Source organism: Squalius cephalus, assembly GCF_949319135.1.
Source record: "Squalius cephalus genome assembly, chromosome: 8".
NCBI lineage: Eukaryota > Metazoa > Chordata > Actinopteri > Cypriniformes > Leuciscidae > Squalius > Squalius cephalus.
The window spans coordinates 46113895-46136709 of NC_137129.1; the positions used below are offsets into that span (position 1 = coordinate 46113895).

The 22815-nt window shown below is 41.2% G+C and overlaps 1 protein-coding gene, 1 long non-coding RNA gene and 1 pseudogene across 3 annotated transcripts in view; 2 read left to right on the forward strand and 1 right to left on the reverse strand.

Moving 5' to 3' along the window:
* Positions 1-22815, forward strand: part of LOC307163661 (uncharacterized protein) — a 435973-nt gene that overhangs the window by 327369 nt on the left and 85789 nt on the right. The window contains exon 19 of the mRNA XM_079879801.1: positions 11611-11784. Coding sequence (XP_079735927.1) covers positions 11611-11784 — 174 coding nt within the window. The remainder of the gene's footprint in view (positions 1-11610; positions 11785-22815) is intronic.
* The window catches only part of LOC307163795, a 213455-nt gene that overhangs the window by 105764 nt on the left and 84876 nt on the right, over positions 1-22815 (reverse strand). The window lies entirely within an intron of this gene.
* On the forward strand, positions 5119-7342 carry LOC307162999 (NLR family CARD domain-containing protein 3-like; annotated as a pseudogene). The gene is made up of 3 exons: positions 5119-5204; positions 5618-5677; positions 5767-7342. The product of its transcript is annotated as an NLR family CARD domain-containing protein 3-like (transcript).

Sequence of the window (22815 nt, forward strand, 5' to 3'; positions counted from 1 at the left end):
GAGACTTCCAATTTCTATCTTGCCGGGACGGTAGTGAACAAGTTGCAAAGTTGGTTTTCCGCCTGGGAACGCTGGGGGGAGCGGGGAAAGTCACCAATATCACCAGAACAGGTTGTTTAACCATCCAAATGATTTCTAGACAGTTTTATTAAGTTAAAAAAGCTACCAAGTTCTCCTTTAAATGCAAATGAGGTGCTGCTGGACGACACAGGGGGCGAAGCTTCATGAGCTCGCGCTCAGTCTGTCAGGAAAAATTCATCTCACGGAATGATGATAATATCAGAAACTCTCAGTAATGGCGTTCATTTCGAGTCGGACAATAATGCCTACAGAGTCAGAGTGCTGTATAGAGATGAAACAGGTATGGTTTAGTAGTTTAATTACGGTTATTATAACGTATTTGTCAACTGCTTGTAGGCTATATATCCATTATTTATTAATAGCCTACAAGTCTGCTGTCTGAATGATGATCAAACATGTACTGATGAGTATAATAAAGTTTATTGTACATCACACAAAAGATGAAGCGTCAGTTTTACTTCAGAAAATCACCGTAAGAGCTGAGTAAACACAGTAGCCTAAGTTATAAGAAGTGCGCAAGTAGCCAGTAGAGTTGAGGGAGCATTCCTGTGGGCGGAGGTTAGTCAAGAAACGGTTCTGGTGATGTCACTAATGCAGGAAGTAGAGGGGTGTAGTCCAATCGAGCCGTTTTTTGTAGTCAACTTCTGTTAAATAAAATATCTCGCTTGGCATTGAACTTTGAGCTTTATAATTTTACAGATATTATTTATGCTCTAACAGCAACATTACACACTAACTAAAGTTTGAAACATGGGATCACGCAGAACGGGACCTTTAAAATAAAAAAAGAGATTTTGTTTGTGTTTTGTCAGTCTTCCAAATGCTGTTAAATTGTTCTTCCTTTGTGCATCTGTATAAATGTATATATGTAGGATACTAGTGGCAAACAAAATAATGAACACAAAGAACCATAGTATTCAAAATTAAAATTAAAGAAATTAAAGAATCTCTGTATATTTATTAATATTATTATTATTATTAACATTTTGTAAATACTATAATATCTGGATCCAAATAATTAATATTCATAAGTTGAAAAATCTCATCAAGTCTCTCTCTCTCTCTCTCTCTCTCATATAACTGAACTGTTTATGAACTGGATCTGCTGGTTTTCCTCTTCGAACTGGTTTGGCAACTTTTGCCTTTTGAGTTTTACCGTGTGCCATTTTACACCAGGACGTAATAAGATTCTTTACCTCAGAAAAGCCGAGCCATTTAGTTTCCTCTACAGAAATTTACGTTGTGGGGAAACAGTTGATGAGAAACTATGAACATGTCGGGAACCAGCAACCAAACAGTTTAATCCAGGTGAGTGAACATTAGTCAGGAGAACTGCTTTACTTCCTCATTAACTTCACAAACCAGGACATACTTTCTTGAAGAATTTAAAAACTTAAACATTTCAACTTCAAGAAACATGAATTTCTTTATAGTATCAATGTTTTGGGTGGGGTTGGAGATATAGGTGAATAATAAAAGAAATTACAGTAATTATTAGTACAGATTGGTGGATCATCCCAACTTTCTACAAGCCACAACTAAAAAATAATGTAACTGACAAATGATGTGTAGTATACATATTTTGTATTGTATTACTAAAAAATTATAGGTATGGGTAGACGAGTGAGGTTGTAAGGTTTTACTTTTGGTAATGTTACCTGATTGATTCATTTGCCTCACTGTCTTCCCTCTTACCTGCCTTGTTTGCCATCCTATTTATTCTCCTTTTGTTTGCAGTCCTGTGCTGGTTTGTATGATTGTATGATTCTAGTTGTGTGCCTTGCCTGGTCCTTTCCTGACAGTCCTGACAGACCCATTTCTTTCTGCAATTGAGTCGCTTCATCCCTCAACCCTGACAAATATTTGAGGCTTCAGTGGAAGAACATTAAACTCTAGTGTTACAAACTTCCCAGTCTGTTCAGCAGAGATATTTCTGTTTTAAACACACAGATGTTGATTCAGATGATACCTGTTCTGAACATTCATTAACATGATTGAAAATCACATTAAACCAGGATTGAAATGTTGATAATTACTGATCTGTAATCAGATTTGTTTGATCTCCATAAACACACTGAAGAAAATGTCAAATGAAATGTATTGTATTTGAGTGTGTGTGAACAAGTGTTTCTGATCTCTTATCTGAGAAGCTCCATTAAGACTGAATGCATCATGGAAGAAACACATACATTCAGACATGGGGATTTTTCTTCAGGATTCAGGTACTTCAATCTTCATATGATCTTAATGTTACAGAAGACTCATTTTCTGCACATAACAGGGTGTTGTGGGTGTTTGCCAGGGTTGGTATAGTGATCTGTTGTCTCTGACATATTCTGTGCGGGATATACAGTAGTTGGAGCCACTCAGGGTCTTTAAACACTGTCCAAAGACACACAGATAAAGTAGACAGTTAGATGATATATGACATTATCCTTGGACAGTCTCATCACTCTTCAACATACTATATTAATAGACAACCTTCTTATGTGGAATTTATTTTCATATTTCAACCAAATTGATTCTTGCCTCTATTATCTCTATTATTTTAAAGTCAATTTAAGGGTGACAGGTCAATCTCACCATAGCCCAGCTGTGTGTCCATGAAGAGTGACGTGTCTATGGTGGAGCCAATACAGTTGAAGGGAAAACACACATCAACGGATCTGAGGTACAACATTTTTGTTTAGACAAACAGAGAGACCACAGAGACACACATATAATGCAAGTATGGCAAAATTATGCAAATATCCACTTGTTATCAAAATACAGAAATGGGTGATGATATTGTGTAAGCATGTATAACTCAGAGACTCACACTATTATAAAGCGCTGCAATAGCAGGAGTCGAGCACAGGATCAGGTCTCCTCTCACAGCTGATCCAGAGCTTCAGTCCTGATGTTTCACTAACATCTACTGACTCACAAAACACTGATAATCTGGACCAGAACAATACTGACAAACTCAACCAAACCAGATTCGACCAAACTAAACACAACTACATCACTTATTGTGAAACAAACACAACAACAGATTAAAAAACAGTGGTAAAAGATAGGTGGATGGATTGATTCTCTATGTGAGGTTTATCCACATGTACTGTAATATAATCTAAGAATTTAGAAAAGAACACAGCGGAAGCCACATCCTGCCCGGAGGGAGGTAACGTGTGGAGCATAGACATATAGACTAGCCAAGAAGGGTAGTACAACATCCTAGAGGGGAAGCGCACTGACACAGACGGCTGAGAGAAAGACACTGGCTAGCCGACAGGGAAGTACCGTGGAAGAATACACGTATGGGGTTGCCACAGGGACAACTATATATGAACACCCAGCCTAGCACAGGTTCCTCAATGCATACGAGTAGCAAGCCGACACTGAGCGGGTTCCCCGGGCTACTGGCCACTTGGGGCGAGTATATGGGAGCATACCGGCTCTACACGAAGACTATAGAATATAGCAAATGTGTTGGGTGCCACCCAGCCCACAGTTCTACATTTATCTGTCAGCGAGGCGCCTTGAGCCAGCGCCCAGGAGGAAGCAACATTTCTAGTTGAGTGTGCTTGCAACCCGAACGGGCAAGGCACATCTTGGGATTGATACGCCAAGACGATAGCATCCAATATCCAGTGGGTGCCATAGCATGCCATAGGGTGCCCCCTGTCTGAGAAAGCAGGTCCTTCAGCCATCCTTTGGCCAGGGAGGTGCTGTCGCGAGAAGTACTAGTTCTGGGTACCAGGTCCAGGTGGGCCAATAGGGCGCAACTAGCAGGACCTGCTCCTCGTCCTCCATGACTTTGCACAGGGTCTGTGCAAGAAGGCTCACTGGGGGAAACGCATTCCGTCGGTCAGGGAGAAGAACAGCTGGCATTGTGACGTGTCCGGGGAAGCAAACAGATCCACCTGTGCGGCCCCGAAGTGCCTGTAAATCAGCTGGACCACCTGGGGATGGAGTCGTCATTCTCCTGGAAGCGTAAACTGTCGTGACAGCTCTTCAACTGCACGATTGAGCAAGTAGGGGATGTGAATGGCACAAAGCAACCTCAGATACTTCTGATTTCATAGGAGATGGTGGGCGAGTTGCAACATGCGACAGGAGCGTAGACCACCTTGTCGGTTGATGTACATAATGATCGCAGAGCTGTACGTACATACCAGTACATGCATGCCACGAAGCGGCACCTTGAAGCAACTCAGTAAAAGATGTACTGCTAGCAACTCAAAGCAGTTGACATGCCAATGCAGTTGGGACCCCGTCCACAGACCCAAAGCTACGTGTACCTGTACGTGGCCCCCCAGCCGGTGGCAGAAGCATCTGTGAAGACCACAGCATGCCTGGACACTTGTTCTAGGGGAACCTGCCCGTAGAAACGAAGGGTCTGACAACAGGCTTCAGTCGGACCGCTGTTCTGCATTTGAATGTGTTCAACACTAACTGGATGCACTCCTCTATGAGGCGAGATAGGGGAATTAAGGAACCGATTTTTGTCGGCCTCCTGCATATCTGCCAGGTTCAGCCAGAGATGGCGTTCCTGGACCACCATGGTGGACATTACTCGACCCAGGAAGTGTGCAGTGACTTTTGTCACTCTTAAGGTGAGTTTGGTCGCTGTGCGGAGTTCCTACATTCAGCCTGGGTCAAGAACACCCTTGTGCATCTCCATGAGTGCTTTGGCTTGGTAGACCTGCAGGAGCGCCATGGCATACAGGGCAGAGGCAGCTTCCCCACAGGCTCTGTAAGCCTTGCCTGCGAGAGCAGAAGAGAAGTTGCAGGCCCAGGAGGGGAGACGCGGATTAAGTGTTAGCGGTCTTAGGATACAGCTGCTCCACTGGGAGGATATCCACGTACCCCTTAGCTGCGCCTCCGTCGAAGGTGGTGAGGGGGGAAGGGGCAACAGGCCGGTTTCGGGCATTTATGGTTGCCGTCCACGACCTAGTCACCTCATCTTGCCCTTCAGAAAAGAAAAGCATTGGGGCGGGGTGCTAAGAACCAGCACGGGCTGCCCCAAGAAACCAATCGTCCAGCCGCGAGGAGATGGACTCTCTGCTGGCTCTCTGTCCCTGTCTACGGTCCTCGGGCTGTGACGGGCCAGAGAGTCTGGGGTTGGACACCCATCTGTGGTATACATTACTCATTACAGCGAGATGGTCTTTCTGCTGGGCCTTAGGCCTGTCGCACCTCCAACGGTGCCTTTGGTGGCACACCAAACAAACTTTGTTTCGATCTTTAGATCTTTTGTGCAGGGCAGCTCAGCAACCGATTGCTGTCAAATTTTACTAATAGATCTACCAATCTCTCTGTCGTTTTGACCCCCCTCTACAAAATAGTGAATTACTCAGCCAAATGACATGTCATGGTTGAATATTTCCTTTCTTTTTTTATTTATGACTTTCTTTAACCAGAAAAATAACTTGATGTGAACATGTTTGTTCTCTGGTTGAGGAGACACGGAATGACTCTATATGAATTCCTCCCTCTGTTTTCTCTACTCAGTTGTATTGTCTCTGTTCTGTCCATGTTTGTCCATAACTAGTGAACAGTCTACGGAAACTCAAGGAACATTTAGGGGAAGACACATGTTGTCTAATCTGAGGTACAACATTTCTGTCATAAAGATGTTTTACTATCACTTTTATTTTTATACTTAAATTTATGTTGTAAGCTAATCATTTATTCTTTCAGACTTGATGTTCAACTGGTCCAAAGCATATTTCTACAGCAAACCAATCTGCTACAGACGTTTCAGTGTCTGTATGAAGGAACAGCAAAGCAGGGAAACCCAACACTCCTGAATGAGATCTACACAGAACTCTACATCACAGAGAGTGAAAGTGGAGAGATCAATGATGAGCATGAAGTGATACAGATTGAGACACAATCCAGGAGAGCAGAAACAGAGGACACACCGATCAAATGCAATGACATCTTTAGATCTTTACCTGGACAATACAAACCCATCAGAACTGTGCTGACAAAGGGAGTCGCTGGCATTGGAAAAACAGTCTCTGTGCAGAAGTTCATCTTGGACTGGGCTGAAGGGAAAGAGAATCAGGATGTCCAGCTCATATTTCCACTTCCTTTCAGAGAGCTCAACTTGATGAAGGACAAAACACTCAGTCTTTCAGATCTTCTTAATGTCTTTTTCCCTAAAACAACAGAAATGGAAATATCCAGTGGTGAATATAAAGTTTTGTTCATCTTTGATGGTCTGGATGAGTCTCGTCTGTCTCTGAACTTTAAGAGTGAAGTGAAACTGTGTAATATATCTGAATCAGCTTCAGTGGTTGAGCTGCTGATGAACCTCATTGCAGGGAATCTGCTTCCCTCTGCTCTCATCTGGATCACCTCCAGACCAGCAGCAGCTCATCTCATCCCCTCTGAGTGTGTCCATCGAGTGACAGAGGTACGAGGCTTCAATGAGCCACAGAAGGAGGAATACTTCAGGAAAAGAATCAGTGATCAGAGTCTGGCCAATACAATCATCACACACCTGAAGTCCTCGAGGAGCCGCCACATCCCAGTGTTCTGCTGGATCTCAGCCACTGTTCTAGAGAAGATGTTGAGTGAAGCAGAGAGAGGAGAGATTCCCAAGACTCTCACTCAAATGTACACACACTTCCTGATCATTCAGACCAACATCAAACATAAGAAGGACTATAAGAAGAGAGTGAAAGATGAAGACATGATTCTCAAACTGGGGAAACTGGCTTTCCAGCAGCTTGTGAAAGGCAACCTGATATTCTATGAGGAAGACCTGAGAGAGTGTGGCATTGATGTGACAGAAGCATCAGTGTACTCAGATTTGTGCACTCAGATCTTAAGAGAGGAGTTGGGCTTGTATCAGGGGAAAGTCTTTTGCTTTGTTCACCTGAGCATCCAAGAACATCTAGCAGCTGTATTTGTGCACCGCTCCTTAACAAACAACTGCATAAATATCATGAAAGACCTTTCTTGAGTGTCATTTAATCCATTGCCTGGCCTGCATCAGAAAGCCGTGGATGAGGCTTTACAGAGTAAGAATGGACATCTAGACCTTTTCCTGGGTTTCCTTCTGGGTCTCTCATTGGAGTGCAATCAGACTCTCTTACGAGAACTACTGACACAGACTGGAAGTTGCTCCTACAACAAAGAGGAAACAGTTCAGTACATCAAACAGAAGATCAGGGAGAATCGCTCTCCAGAGAGATCCATCAATCTGTTCCACTGTCTGAATGAACTGGGTGAGGATTCACTGATGCATGAGATCAAGATTATCTGAAATCTGGAAAAATAGGAAAAACCAAACTCAGCTCTTCACAGTGGTCAGCTCTGGTTTATGTGTTGCTGACATCAGAGCAGAAGATGGATGTTTTTAATCTAAAACAGTTTATTGGAGCACAAAATACAGCAGATGAAGTTCTTCAGAAGCTGCTGCCTGTGGTTTAAGAATCCAGATCAGTTCAGTAAGTCACAATAAAAACAATTATTACACTGATAAAACATGATCATATTTATGTTTTTAGCATGTGCTTTTGTACCTAAGCAGTATCGTAAAAGGAGAAATTCATATATATATCTCATATCATTTATATCAGTGTTTCCTGAACTGGTGTAGATCCTGAACTGAGAGACTGAAGAGTGTCATTGTTCTCTACAGGTTGAGGTATTGTGGTGTTAGGGATGAAGATTGTGCTGCTCTGACTTCAGCTCTGAGATCAAACCCCTCACACCTGAGAGAACTGGATCTGTCATTAAATAAAGAAGGAGATTTTGGACTCAAGCAGCTTTCTGATCAACTGCAGGATCCTCACTGTAAACTGGAAATATTCAGGTAAGATTTTATAAAAGTCTCAACGTTGTCTGTTTTTCTCCTGTGGTAAATAATGAATGATATATACAAAAATTAAATATAGAACAAAGTTTACCATCAAGTACCAGCAAAGGATGTTTAATCTTCATTGGATTCTTTCCAAAGCTTCTGAGGTAATTTTACTTTTGATAGTTTTTACAAGTCAAAAACATGATTGGATGATGTGAAGAGGTGATAACTGCTTTCATATACAAATATGTTAAGGAGAAATTCATATATATCATATCGTTTATAGGAGTGTTTCCTGAACTGAGAGACTGAAGAGTGACATTGTTCTCTACAGGTTGAGTAATTGTGGTGTTAGGGATGAAGGTTGTGCTGCTTTGGCTTCAGCTCTGAGATCAAACCCCTCACACCTGAGAGAACTGGATCTTTCTGAGAATAAAGTAGGAGATTTTGGAGTCGATCAGCTTTCTGATCTACCGCAGGATCCTCTCTGTAAACTGGAAATACTTGGGTAAGTTTGTATAAAATGTTGCATATGGTAAATAATAATTGTCATACCAAAAATCCACTGTGAAATTACTAATGGGACTGTTGCTTTTATTTTCACTAGATTCTTTTCAATGTGTCTGACATCATTTTACAATATTAATGAAAGTATAAACATTAATGGATGATGTAAAGATGTGACAACGGTGTTCATATACAGATTTTTGGGAATCTGCATAAAAAATTAATATTCGGTTACACTATATTTTAAGGTGTCATTGTTATAGTTTATACGTATATTTAGATACTGAGTAATATTAAGCAACTACGTGTTATAGGGTTAGGGTAGGATTAGGATTTGGTTAGTTTCATGTAATTATGCATAATATACTTTTATTACTATGGTAGGTACATGTAATATATGTAACAAGGACACTGTTAAATAAAGTGTTATTGAATATTCTTGCAATTTTTATGATATGGAAACTAACCACCTCAAGCAGTTTGTAGAAGAGGGTCTTAATCTTAGACTGGACCTGTTAATGGTGCCGTGGATTAAGTCTCTGATTGTGAAGTTCCTGCTTATCTGAGCTGTAAATCCTGAACTGAGAGACTGAAGAGTGTCATTGTTCTCTACAGGTTGTGGGATTGTGGTGTTACAGATGAAGGTTGTGCTGCTCTGACTTCAGCTCTGAGATCAAACCCCTCACACCTGAGAAAACTGGATCTGACAGGAAATAAAGTAGGAGATTCTGGAGTCAAGCAGCTTTCTGATCTTCTGCAGGATCCTCGCTGTAAACTGGAAATACTCGGGTAAGATTTTATAAAAGTCTCAACGTCATCTGTTTTTTTCTGTGATGAAGAATGAATGATAAACAAAAATAATATATACAAAAAAAGTTTACCATCAAGTAACAACAATGTTAATGTCAATAGTAATGATAACTGTTTTCATTTACAAATCTGTTGAGGAGAAATTCATATATATCATATAATTTATATCAGTGTTTCCTGAACTGAGAGACTGAAGAGTGTCATTGTTCTCTACAGGTTGAGTGATTGTGGTGTTACAGATGAAGGTTGTGCTGCTCTGAGATCAGCTCTGAGATCAAACCCCTCACACCTGAGAAAACTGGATCTGTCATGGAATAAAGTAGGAGATTCTGGAGACAAGCAGCTTTCTGATCTACTGCAGGATCCTCACTGTAAACTGGAAATACTCAGGTAAGATTGTATAAAATGTCTCATATGGTAAATAATGAATGTCAAACAAAAATCTACAGTGAAATTACTAATAGGACTGTTGCTTTTATTTTCATTAGATACTTTCCAATGTGTCTGACTGTCACATATTGTCTGCACCTGTGATCGTTTGTCCCTGATTAGTTTACCTTATACACCTGTGTCTAGTTAGTTTCCTCCTGTGTATTTATACTCCCTGTTCTGTTTAGTCCTTTGTCGGTTCTCGTTTGTGTTTAAAATGGTTGTGTCTTTCTGCCTGAGTTAGTTTAAATAAACACTGTTAATACCCTTATCGTCGTCTTGTGCCGTCAACGACCACCTACAGCATTACAGAAGAACCGACTTCTCAAAACGAGAAAGAAAATGATGGACTCACCAGCACTGCGACTCCTTCTGCTGCCAGAAAACCGTAAGTGGCTTAAGTACATGGCCTGGGGGCTCCGGAACGGAACCATCACCCTCACAGCCAGTGAGCCTGAGGCACCCTCTGAGAACATCAAGGCCTTGGAGTTGACGCAGGCAGGTCAGTCTACCTCAGAGGCAGGAGCTGACCTGGACCTAATAGACCTGTGGTCCGCGGATCCTATTCCCACCCATATGCCACACCCTCACATCTTTATCGTCTTATTCGCCGGTCCCGTCCGGAAACCTGCAGCCTGTATCCCTTCCTCCCTTCCTAGTCCCGTCTCCATCGCTGGTCAAAGGCAGTCCCCTGGATCCGTCGCCACCACTGGTGTGGTCCAGCTCCTCGGCTCTGTCTCCGCCGCTCACTCCGTGCGGCTCATCATCTGCCCCTCGGGCTTCCCCTCCACCAGCTTGGTGTGTGGCCGAGCCTCCGGCTGCACCTCGGGCCTGCAGGCCCATACCTCCACCTCTATCTGTCAGCCCACCACCATTGCTTCAACTCACCGCTCCCTCATCGCCTCCTCGGCTAGTCTGCCCAGAAGCTCTGCTGGGCTCCCTCGTCTCTATACCTCAGTCTCCGGAGGTTGATTCCCAGCTTCCGCATCGGACTTCCGGGATTCCGGCTACGCCTACACCCTGCACCCCTACAGCTTCATCGGACTCCTCCCTTCCTCCAACCTCCCCGTCATCCTCGCTCACCACATCGTCACCCCGGTCATCCAAGTCCTCGTTATCGCCTCAGTCCTGCGAGTCAGCGGCTCAGCGCGAGCCCTCCAAACCTGCAATGTCGCCCTGGTCCGTCAGCCTCTCTGTTCTGCCAGTTCCTCTGCCACTCACCATAGTTCCGCCTCCGCCGATGGGTCCCAGGGTTCTGTCCTCCCTGGTTCCTCCCACCGTCAGCTCCACCATGGTCTACAATTCCACCGACTCCTCCTCATCACCATGCGTCACCAGCTCCACGGCGTCAGCCAGAGCCTCAACCCTTTTTTCTCTATTTTTTTTTCTTCTTTTGTTGTCATTACAGCGTGAGGACGCGCTTATCCGAGGGGGGCATTATGTCACATATTGTCTGCACCTGTGCTTGTTTGTCTCTGATTAGTTTACCTTCTACACCTGTGTCTAGTTAGTTTCCTCCTGTGTATTTATACTCCCTGTTCTGTTCAGTCCTTTGTCAGTTCTCATTTGTGTTTAACGTGGTTGTGTCATCCGGCCTGCCTGAGTTAGTTTAAATAAACACTGTTAATGCCCTCATCGTTGTCTTGTGCCTTCAACGACCACCTACAGCGTTACACTGACATAATATTACAATATTAATGATAGTATAAAATTGACTGGATGATGTAAAGATGTGACAACCGTGTTCATATACAGATATGCTGATGATTTTTGGGTACTTGCATAAAAAATGTATATTCTTGCCATTTTTATGATATGGAAAATAACCCCCTCAAGCAGCATGTAGAAGCGGGTCTGAACCTCAGACTGGACCTGTTAATGGTGCCGTGGATCTCTCTTTCAAGTCTCTCTTTCTGATTGTGAAGTTCCTGCTTATCTGAGCTGTAGATCCTTAACCGAGAGAGTGTCATTGTTCTCTACAGGTTGAGTGATTGTGGTGTTACAGATGAAGGTTGTGCTGCTCTGACTTCAGCTCTGAGATCAAACCCCTCACACCTGAGAGAACTGAGTCTGTCATGGAATAAAGTAGGAGATTTTGGAGTCAAGCAACTTTCTGATCTACTGCAGGATCCTCACTGTAAACTGGAAATACTCAGGTAAGAGTAACTCTTAACGTCGTCTGTTTTTTTTTCTGTGGTGAATAATGAATGATATACAAAAATAATATTATACAAAAATTATACCATCAAGTAACAACAATGTCAATATCAATTGTAATGACAACTGCTTTCATAAACAAATCTGTTGAGGAGAAATTCTAGCCTAGAAATCTAGACGCACCCTAGCGGCAGCAAAATGTATTTTGCAGCCAGGGTAGTCTAGAAACTCTCCATAGACTTTCGAGCTGAAAAAACCTAAATTGGGTCAGGCCAATCACGTCGCATATAGAGTAGGTGGGGCGGGCTTAACATATGACGACAGAGTTGCGGCGGTTACCTGCTGCTACTTGAAAACAAAGAATGACGGCTGCTGTAGAACAGTCTTTCGAATCGGCTTTGGCCGTGACTCTGGAGGACTTGGAGTTAAGTTTTTCTTTGAGAAAAGAGCAAAGAACGGCACTTAAGTCATTCTTAAAAAAAAGGAAGATGTGTTCGTCGTTTTGCCGGCCAGATATGGCAAAAGTTGAATCTATCAACTAACGTTAACTCCGCTGTTGGGAAAATGCTCTGGTTGGTTGAAGCGCTGTCCTATTGCGTTCAGAGGGAATTTGAAAGACATCATATTTATCATATGATTTATATCAGTGTTTCCTGAACTGAGAAACTGAAGAGTGTCATTGTTCTCTACAGGTTGATGGATTGTAGTGTTACAGATGAAGGTTGTGCTGCTCTGACTTCAGCTCTGAGATCAAACCCCTCACACTTGAGAGAACTAAGTCTGTCATGGAATGAACTAAGAGACTCAGGTGTGAAGCTGCTCTCTTATCTGAAGGAGGATCCACATTATAAACTGGAGACGCTTGAGTGAGTAGTGTTGATTCAAACTTTTCATATTTTAATTGAAAGTTAATTTTGTTTCTTAGTTTACTGTCCTTGTGATGGTAAATTTCACACTATAAACATGTTTAATAAGAGTTTGATTAATCTATTTTTTATAATCGTTTTTAGCAACAATTAAATATTAAATAAGTTCAAAGTTTAATTGCAATAGAAGATAATGGTAAATTTTTATCATTAGTTTCTTTATAATAAATAAAACTGGGCCAATGACATAGAAATATGTATGGACAGTCATACAGTCCTGTATGACTGGCCATACAGGATTATAGATAAGGGTCAAGGATCATCATTCATGGTGACTTAGATGCAAAACCAAACAGCTTTAACAATCATGTATCACAATATTATATTATAATCTCTCACTTACTCATCTAAGTTGTTTATTTTAGTTGTTTTAAAGTTGATAATGCAATAATGATGCACACATTTGACTGTCTTTGTTTTACTTACAGATTTTAGTTGTTAGTCTGACCTTCTCTGGATCAGCTGATGGAGAATAAAGAGCCACTACAGACACAATCACATTCAACAGAATCAACAGACACAAATCCACTGTGATCATCACACACGTGTTTGTGTAACTTTACAGAATGATCCAATCCTTCATCCAAAGTCAAACAAGGAAACATTTAACCAGATGGAACTGGATAAATATTCTGAATATTCAGATCCAATCTGACTTCTGACCTGTAATGCCTGAATCATAATCATACACTGTTCGTCCTTTGGCCAGAGGAGAACTGAGTGACTGAGACTGAATGACTGAGACACTGGACTATGACGTTATTTTCTTCTAGATCTACTGTACAGCCGAAACAAACTTTGTTGCATTATTTATCTGTTATCACTGTAAAGCTGCTTTGAAACAATCTGTATTGTAAAAAGTGCTATATAAATAAAGTGACATATACTGGCAAATGCTCTACTACAAACATCTCCAATATTTAATGACCTAATTTTTGAGTAATTTAGCCTTTGATTATAGTAACATTCTATTGCATTTTATTTCTTTTTCATTTAAAGGAATGATGTATTGCCACTTTTACATTTTTTTTATTTTTTAAAGGACAAGTTCATTATTTTACACTTAAAGCCCTGTCTACAGATCGTTTCTGATGAAATAGAACGGTTAAGATTAAAATTTGGACACATGCTGCTGTCCCGAGAATTTTAGGTTCATTTCGCCTTCCCCCCCACCTACACAATGATTGTTCCAGTATGTGCACTGGAACAATCCTTCATAAAACGCAATAAACTTTCGTTTACAAAGACGTGAAACTCACTGAGTGGTCAGGGGTGTTCACTGATATGCTCACAAAAAAATCGCTGCAAAAGATGCTTTCCAACAGGTGTTTTACCATTCTAGTATATGCCACCGCACGTGATTTGGCAAAGGCTGTGTTTATTTTATGCGCAACTTGTCAGTGGAGTGCGGCTGATTGGTAGTAAATACTGCCCCATCTGGACGCCAGAGGGCGCTCTCATGCAAACACAATAAATATGCCCCGCTGCAGAAGTACAATAATGTGCATCATTCCAGGAAATCCCTATCGCTGTAGCTGAATAAACAGAAGACTGAAACTCTTTGATTAAACATGACATATAAATACACGACTGCCTTATTCTGTGTAAGAAGGCACATCATCTCACAGAAGGAGGAGCTCAACTGTCATTATGAAGTGAGTCGTTATTAAATGTTGCATGTTATTAAAAAGAGGTTCATAAATGCTTCTCATGGTTTGGAAAGATGTTTGACGAGTGTTGTTTTTTCGAATGCACATTATAAGTGACTCAAACTCACAGTGCTTTCAGATGGAGCAGCGTTTACTGAGCCGTACATCAATGACAAGCTGCGCATAAAAAATGATCGCAGCATTTACGATTTTAAAATCGTGATTAAGCCATCTCGATTTAAGTGTGATAACATGTAAATTGCGATTAATCGTGCAGCCCTACAGTGGAATGAGAAATATTTTATACTTGTGCACTTCGGTCCAAAATGACTGACCATAGGAAATGAATGGGAAATCGACAAAAATGAATTCCCCAACCTCTCTTCAGATTCAGTTTCTTCACTGACTGTGGGATTTCAGCTTCCAGGGTTTGTTGGTGTTTAGCAGAATCCGTTCTTCTCTCTCCCTTTACAATATTTCATGTTCCACTGGCAGCCGCACAAACCCTGAAGCATCACAGATCCACCGCCATGTTTAACAGTCAGCAAGATGATCTTTTCTTCACACTCTTCTCCCTTTTCCTCAAAACACACCTTTGGAGATTGTATTCAACAAGTTGAGTTGTAACTTCATCAGACCACAGTACTTCATCCCAGAAGGACTCTGGCTTATGGAAGTGTTTTTGCAGACCTCAGACATTGGGTTTAGTGATGAGATCACAGGTCAGGTTTCTTTCAGATGACTCTTACATGCAGATGATGTGTGTGTGATCAATACCGGTGCAGCTCGACTCCTGTTCCAGTTCAATCTTCTGCAGATCCTTAGCAGTGATTTGGGCCTTTAGTTTTGTGATCCTGACCAGTTTACAGGCAGTTCTAGAGGAAAATCTACTTGGTCTTCCAGATCTTCTCCTCCATTCCTTCAGTTTCTTAATGATGTTTAAGAGGAACATAGATTGGGTTTGTCTATCCATGTTGTTATAGCAATGTGCTCTTAATGTACTGAGAGCAAATTAATACATTAGATTTTTCTCAGCTGATCTACATAATTAAATACAGGATCAAATTAATGTTAAAAATATGATTATTTTAGATTTCACTGTCCTATATGCTCATAGTTTGTTTGTTGATTTCCTCATTTGTTTCTCCAAACCCAGACTCCATTATTACGGTAAGAACGAGCATCACTATCACACACTGACCGCAGGACTCTCTCTTTCTGTTCAGTTCATCATTGGCCTGTTGCTGCAATCTTGAGCTCTCAAACAGAGTTGAAGCTGTTGAAAAATATCTGAGTGAAACATAATATTTCTTTAATGCTGGACTGGCTGTCAGCTCCAGTGTTTCTGTCCTCCACTGTGTATTTTAATGCTGATGTGTTTTGTTGTAGAACAGCGCCACCATGTGACATCAGCTGACTACTGCGGCTCTTAGCTTCTCTGATGCTGATAGTGATGTTGGGATGTTTTCTCTTTCTGTAGATGATGTTTTGTCCCGGGGCTCGATATGCCTGGATGACATGGTTCAGGGGGACACTATCACTCGACTGCACTGTCTCTAAGTCGTGTTCAGAACACCTCACAGTTTCACATGAGAAAAGAGCAGATATTACACACTTTACACACAAATTCTCACATTACTTACATCCCATGTTATAAATATTAGATATGTTAGATAAACTATTTTCTTGAGCTAGCATGAAAACTATATCCAGGGATTAAAAAAGACTTCTACACAAATGTGTGTATTTTTCATCTGCAGATCTTTCCAGTAAAGAAGAGCAGAAAAGGGCTCTGCTAATATTTTCTCCAGGATCTGTAATGATATTAGCTCAAAGGAGAAGTATTAATAATAATCCATAATTATGGTTAACTATTAATATTTGGGTCAGTTAATTAGATTAATTTTAAGGTAAGCTAACTTAATATTACAATCAATTAATCAGTTCCAACGAACTGATTGATTATTAAATTATTCTAAGAACAATGTATCTTTCATGGTCACTGAAAAATAATTATTCCTTAGCTTGTACAGCACTTAGAGCATGTAACAAGATCAAAATCGTAAAAGGGACTTTGTATGCAAGCAGAGAATCAGAAACCAAATGCGTAATAGTGCACAAGTTTTAATAACTAAATCACAAACATAACTAAACTAGACAAACAAACACACATACATACATTCATACACACATACATGCATAGGTAAAGTGATGAGTGTTATGGAACCGGAAGCAGGAAATAGAACTATGGAAAATATCTATTTCAGTATGAAAAGAACCACCAGCTGATCATTTTCAGAGCACCTCATTAAATTTATACTTGCATGGTCAGTTGCAATCGTGGACAATTCTTGAAGTGGTTGAAAAATGAGTCTGTTGGTGGGTCCGTGAGGGTCAAAAGTCATGGTTCAAGTTGCCATCGCGTGGTTCCGACGCTGTTGTGGGTCAGAGCTTGCATGGTGGCTTCGAGCACATGGCTGTGGTGAGTCGAAGCCTGCTGTCCTGGCCTGCTGAGTGCACGCTGGACGGTGCGGCCTCCTGAAGTGCCGAGAAGGCAAGGAGTTGATCGTTGATGGTAGGTTTACAGTTTTGCAGTCTCCCTTTTTGGAGCATGAAAGCATGGCAGGCATTGCTAAGGCCTGTTGGATCCAGGGCCCTGGGCCCCAGTGGGGGGAGGGGTTACGTGAGGAGTGAGGAGTACAGTGGAGGCCAGCAGCACAAACACAAAAAGTGGGCTGATCTAGTGAAAAGGCCTTTTTAAAGCTTGACAAAGGACAGCCCTATGCAGGCTGGTTCACCCAATGAGAAGGGTAGAATTTCTGGCGGGAGTTTCCTCTGTCACCAGGATTTACAAGCCTTTGTACTAAGCGTGCTCATTTGCAATGGCACACTGGGTTGGTTTCTGAAGGTGAACTAGATTAGATAGATTCTTGGAATACTAATATGTTGTACAGCTATTGGCATATCATGTTCACAATCATTTCGATCTTCAAATTACCAATTTATAGAAACCAAACATGGTATACGTGGGGTTACATGGGGTTACTGATCGTTGTCCGGGTAACTAGGACCGTCTTGTCCTGTGTGGGGGATGGGACGCAGATCCCAGAGAAGTTTCAAAGTTTTTATGGTACAAGTACCAAATGTGTGTCTGATTTGGTCTCATTTGTTACAGATCTGAGCAGCTTTGACACTAGATGATGAATCCATCACCATCTGAGACCAATATGGAGCTAAAACCTGCTGTGCCAAATCTAAATGAAAGCAGGTGTGTATTTTGCACAGTTCTGATCTCAGACCTTAAGGCTGTTTAACAGTAATCTAGCGCCATCTTTACCCATGAAGCTCTTTAGAGATCAGATGCTGGACTACAGTATTACTGCTTTATGTCCACAAACACATGGGATTCATCCTCATAACCACAAGATTTAATGCAAGGACGTTATGCTGAACTGTTTTTAATCAAAGGTTGAAGAGTTTTTGCTTTATAGACATGAATATAAAGTAAGATGAATGACAGAATGTCAGCAAAAGGGAGAACATAAAAATAGTTTAAATAAACAGTTAAAAGTTAAAAAAGAGATTTTGTTTGTGTTTTTTCCTTCAGTTTTCCAAATGCTGTTAAATTGTTCCTCCTTTGTGCATCTGATATGTATATATGTAGGATACTAGTGGCAAACAAAATAATGGACAAAGAACTACAGTACTCAAAATTAAAATGAAACAAATTAAAAAAATTCTGTCTATCTTCTTCCGCTTATCCGGGGCCGGGTCGCGGGGGCAGCAGTCTAAGCAGGGATGCCCAGACTTCCCTCTCCCTAGACACTTCCTCCAGCTCTTCCGGGGGGACTCTGAGGCGTTCCCAGGCCAGCCGGGAGACATAGTCCCTCTAGCGCAGACCTGGGCATATTACGGCCCGCGGGCCACATCCGGCCCTTTGTGTGTCCCTGTCCGGCCCAACATAGATTCTAAAAATATCTACCGTATTTTCCGCACTATAAGGCGCACCGGATTATAAGGCGCACATTCAATGAATGGCCTATTTTAGAACTGTTTTCAGGCGCACCGGATTATAAGGCGCATAGAATAGAAGATACTGCAGTCAAACTCGACGCGTCCACATGAGCGCGAAGGTAATAAAAAAAAGTAATATCCGTCTGCTCGGTCAGATTCGGTTTAACAGCGCGCGCGCCTCCGCATCCGAAGATGCACGACTTTGAGTTTGAATCTGCCCGAGCAGACGGATATTAGTACATCACACCAGCACCCAGTTTGCGCGTCTAAATCAGTTGTATGGTCTGGTGTTCAGTCTAAAACAAAACAGCTGTGTCAAGTATAAATGCCTCGTCTGTTTGGGGAGTTGCGCGCGCACTCAGCTAAGGCTCGCGCTCTGTTGCCAGGCGACAGTATAAACAAGGTTTAAGTCAGCGGTTGTTACTTTTTATATAAGGCGCTCCGGATTATAAGGCACACTGTTGTTACATTTCTATAAACCTTTTGTTAGGCTATTCTTTGTTTTTGAAGATTAACAAGTTCAAATTAAATTGCACTGATTCAGTGATTGTTTTTGTTTTATTAGACCTACACACCACAATTTCACTTTACACAAATTTTCAATTTCACACCTAATATAAACAGAATTTTATTTTAGTTTTATTCTACTGATTACCAGTACCGGCTATTCATAATATATAATTTAGGGAATTGTACAATGGAAGAAAGCTGAGCAGAATTTAGTGTTATTGTTGGTGTGGCCCTCGATTCAGGTTTCTCATGTGGCCCCTTGTAAAAATGAATTGCCCACCCCTGCTCTAGCGTGTCCTAGGTCTTCCCCGGGGTCTCCTCCCGGTGGGACATGCCCGGAACACCTTCCCGGGAAGGCTTCCAGGAGGCATCCAGAAAAGATGCCCGAGCCACCTCAGCTGGCCCCTCTCGATGTGGAGGAGCAGCGGCTCTACTCTGAGCTCCTCCCGAGTGACCGAGCTTCTCACCCTATCTCTAAGGGATCGCCCAGCCTGTATCCGGGATCTTGTCCTTTCGGTCATGACCCAAAGCTTCGCCTTGCGGCTCAGCTCCTTCCTCACCACGACAGACCGGTACAGCGACCGCATTACTGCAGAAGCTGCACCGATCCGTCTGTCAATCTCCCGTTCCATCCTTCCCTCACTCGTGAACAAGACCCCAAGATACTTGAACTCCTCCACTTGAGGCAGGAACTCTCCACCAACCTGAAGTGGGCAAGCCACCCTTTTCTGACTGAGGACCATGGCCTCGGATTTGGAGAAAAAAATTCTGTATATTTATTAATATTATTATTAACATTTTACTTGAAACGAGTAAATACTTGTTTATCTCTGGATCCAAAATAACTTATATTAAAATTAACTTATAATTATTTGTGCATAATTAATATTCATGAGTTGAAAAATCTCATCAAGTCTCTCTCTCTCTCTCTCTCTCTCTCTCTCTCTCTCTCTCTCTCTCTTTCTTTCTCTCTCTCTTAGTCCCTCCCTCTCTCTCTCTCTCTCTCTCTCATATAACTGAAATTTATGAACTGGATCAGCTAGTTTTCCTCTTCAAACTGGTTTGGCAACTTTTGCCTCCAGAAGTAAAAGTATTTTCAGAGTTTTACCGTGTGCCATTTTACAGCAGGACGTAATAAGATTCTTTACCTCAGAAAAGCCGAGCATCAAAGTGTTTAATATTAATATTTCTAGTTTCCTCTATAGGAATTGACGTTGTGGGGAAACAGTTAATGAGAAACTATGAACATGTCGGGAACCAGTAACCCAACAGTTTAATCCAGGTGAGTGAACATTAGTCAGGTGAACTGCTTTACTTCCTCATTAACTTCACAAACCAGGACATACTTTCTTGAAGTGTTTAAAAACTTAAACATGAAGAAATTCAAAACATGAATTTCTTTATATTATCAATGTTTTGGGTGGGGTTGGACATAAAAGTCAATAATTAAAAAATGACATTAATTATCAGTATAGATTGGTGAATCATCACAACTTTCTATAAGCCACAACTATAAAATAAGGTAACTGACAAATGATTTGTAGTTTACATATTTTGGATTGTATTACCTAAAAATTATGGTAGAAGAGAGAGGTTGTAAAGTTTTACCTTACCTTTGGTAATGTTTTTGTGAAAACATTTTTTCTACATGTCTCAAACTTTGTTATACTGTATTTATATAATTTCTGATTAAATAAATGTGAGCTTGAGTTTGTCAAGTACAAAGAGTGCTGTTGTTAAAATCTCCTTCACCAGCAGATGAGAGTAACATCAGACGCTGTCAATTATGTCTAGTTTATTTCTTGGTTTTGTGACACTCCTGTATTGTCCCTGTGTGAGCATGTAAAGTCTTGCAAGTGTGCTCGAGCTGTGCGCTCTCTTTTCTGCTGCCTTGTTTTTTGTCGGGAGCACGTTGGTATTAGCACTCATTGGATTTCAGCACTCATGTCTAGTTCGGTTTTGGTCCAGTGTCGGGGTGTGTGTTCATTCATTCGCCGTGTGATCTTGTCTTGTGTGTTTTGTGAGCACTTGGTTTATTATTTTTTTTAGTCCTTGCTTCATCCCTCAACCCCGACAAATATTTGAGGCTTCAGTGGAAGAACATTAAACACTAGTGTTACAAACTTCTTAGTCTGTTCAGCCGAGATATTTCTGTTTTAAACACACAGATGAAATACTGGTGCAAACGCTACAGATCTGACTGAAGAAGAGAATCTGCTGATTCAGATGATAGCAGTTCTGAACATTCATTAACTTGATTGAAAATCACATTAAACCAGGAGTGAAACGTTGATAATTACTGATCAGAAATCGGATTAGTTGTGTCTTCCTAAACACAATTAAGAAAATGTTGAATGTAATGCATTGTATTTGAGTGTGTGTGAATGAGTGTTTCTGATCTCTTATTCAAGCAGCTTTATGAAGACTGAGTGAATCATGGACGACACACACACACATTCAGACATGGAGATTCTTCTCCAGGATTCGGGTACTTCAATCTTCATATGATCTTAATGTTATAGAAGACTCATTTTCTGCACATAACAGGGTGTTGTGTGTGTTTGCCAGGGTTGGTATAGTGATCTGTTGTCTCTATCATATTCTGGTGCGGGATATACAGTAGTTGGAGACACTCAGGGTCTTTAAACACTGTCCAAAGACACACAGATACAGTAGACAGCTAGATGATATATGACATTATCCTTGGACCGTCTCATCACTCTTCAACATACTGTCTTAATAGACAACCTTCTCATGTGGGATTTATTTTCATAATCAACCAAATTGCCTCTCATCTCTATTCTATTAAAGTCAGTTTAAGGGTGACAGATCCAGCTGTGTGTCCATGAAGAGTGTCTATGGATCAGCCGGTGACATTTAAGGGAAAACACACATCAACTGATCTGAGGAACAACATTTTTGTTTAGACAGACAGAGAGACCACAGACACACACAAATAATGCATTTATGGCATAATTAGACAAATATCATCTAATAAAAATACAGAAATGGGTGATGATATTCTGACAGCATTTATAACTCAGTGACTCACACTATTATAAAGCGCAGCAAAAGCAGGAGTCGAGCACAGGATCAGGTCTCCTCTCACAGCTGATCCAGAGCTTCAGTCCTGATGCTTCACTAACATCTACTGACACACAAAACACTGATAATCTGGACCAGAACAATACTGACAAACTCAACCAAACTAAACACAAAAAACTACATCACTTATTGGGAAACACAAACACAACAACAGATTAAAAACCAGTGGTAAAAGAAAGGTGGATGGATTGATTCTCTATGTGAGGTTTATCTACATATACTGTAATATAATCTAAGAATTATTATCTCTATTATTTTGTCTCTATTCTATTGAAGTCAAAACCAGAGGGAGAAATCAATCTCACCGGAGTCCAGCTGTGTGTCCATGAAGAGTGACGCGTCTATGGATCAGCCGGTGAAGTTTGAGGGAAAACACACATCAACTGATCTGAGGTACAACATTTTTGTTTAGACAGACAGAGAGACCACAGACACACACAGATAATGCATGTATGGCATCATTTGGAAAATATCCATTTATTATCAAAATATAGAAGAAGTGGGTGATGATATTGTGTAAGCATGTATAACTCAGTGACTCACACTATTATAAAGCGCTGCAATAGCAGGAGTCGAGCACAGGATCAGGTCTCCTCTCACAGCTGATCCAGAGCTTCAGTCCTGATGTTTCACTAACATCTACTGACACACAAAACACTGATAATCTGGACCAGAACAATACTGACAAACTCAACCAAACTAACACAACTACATCACTTATTGGCAAACACAACAACAGATTAAAAACCAGTGGTAAAAGATAGGTGGATGGATTGATTCTCTATGTGAGGTTTATCTATCTGTACTGTAATATAATCTAAGAATT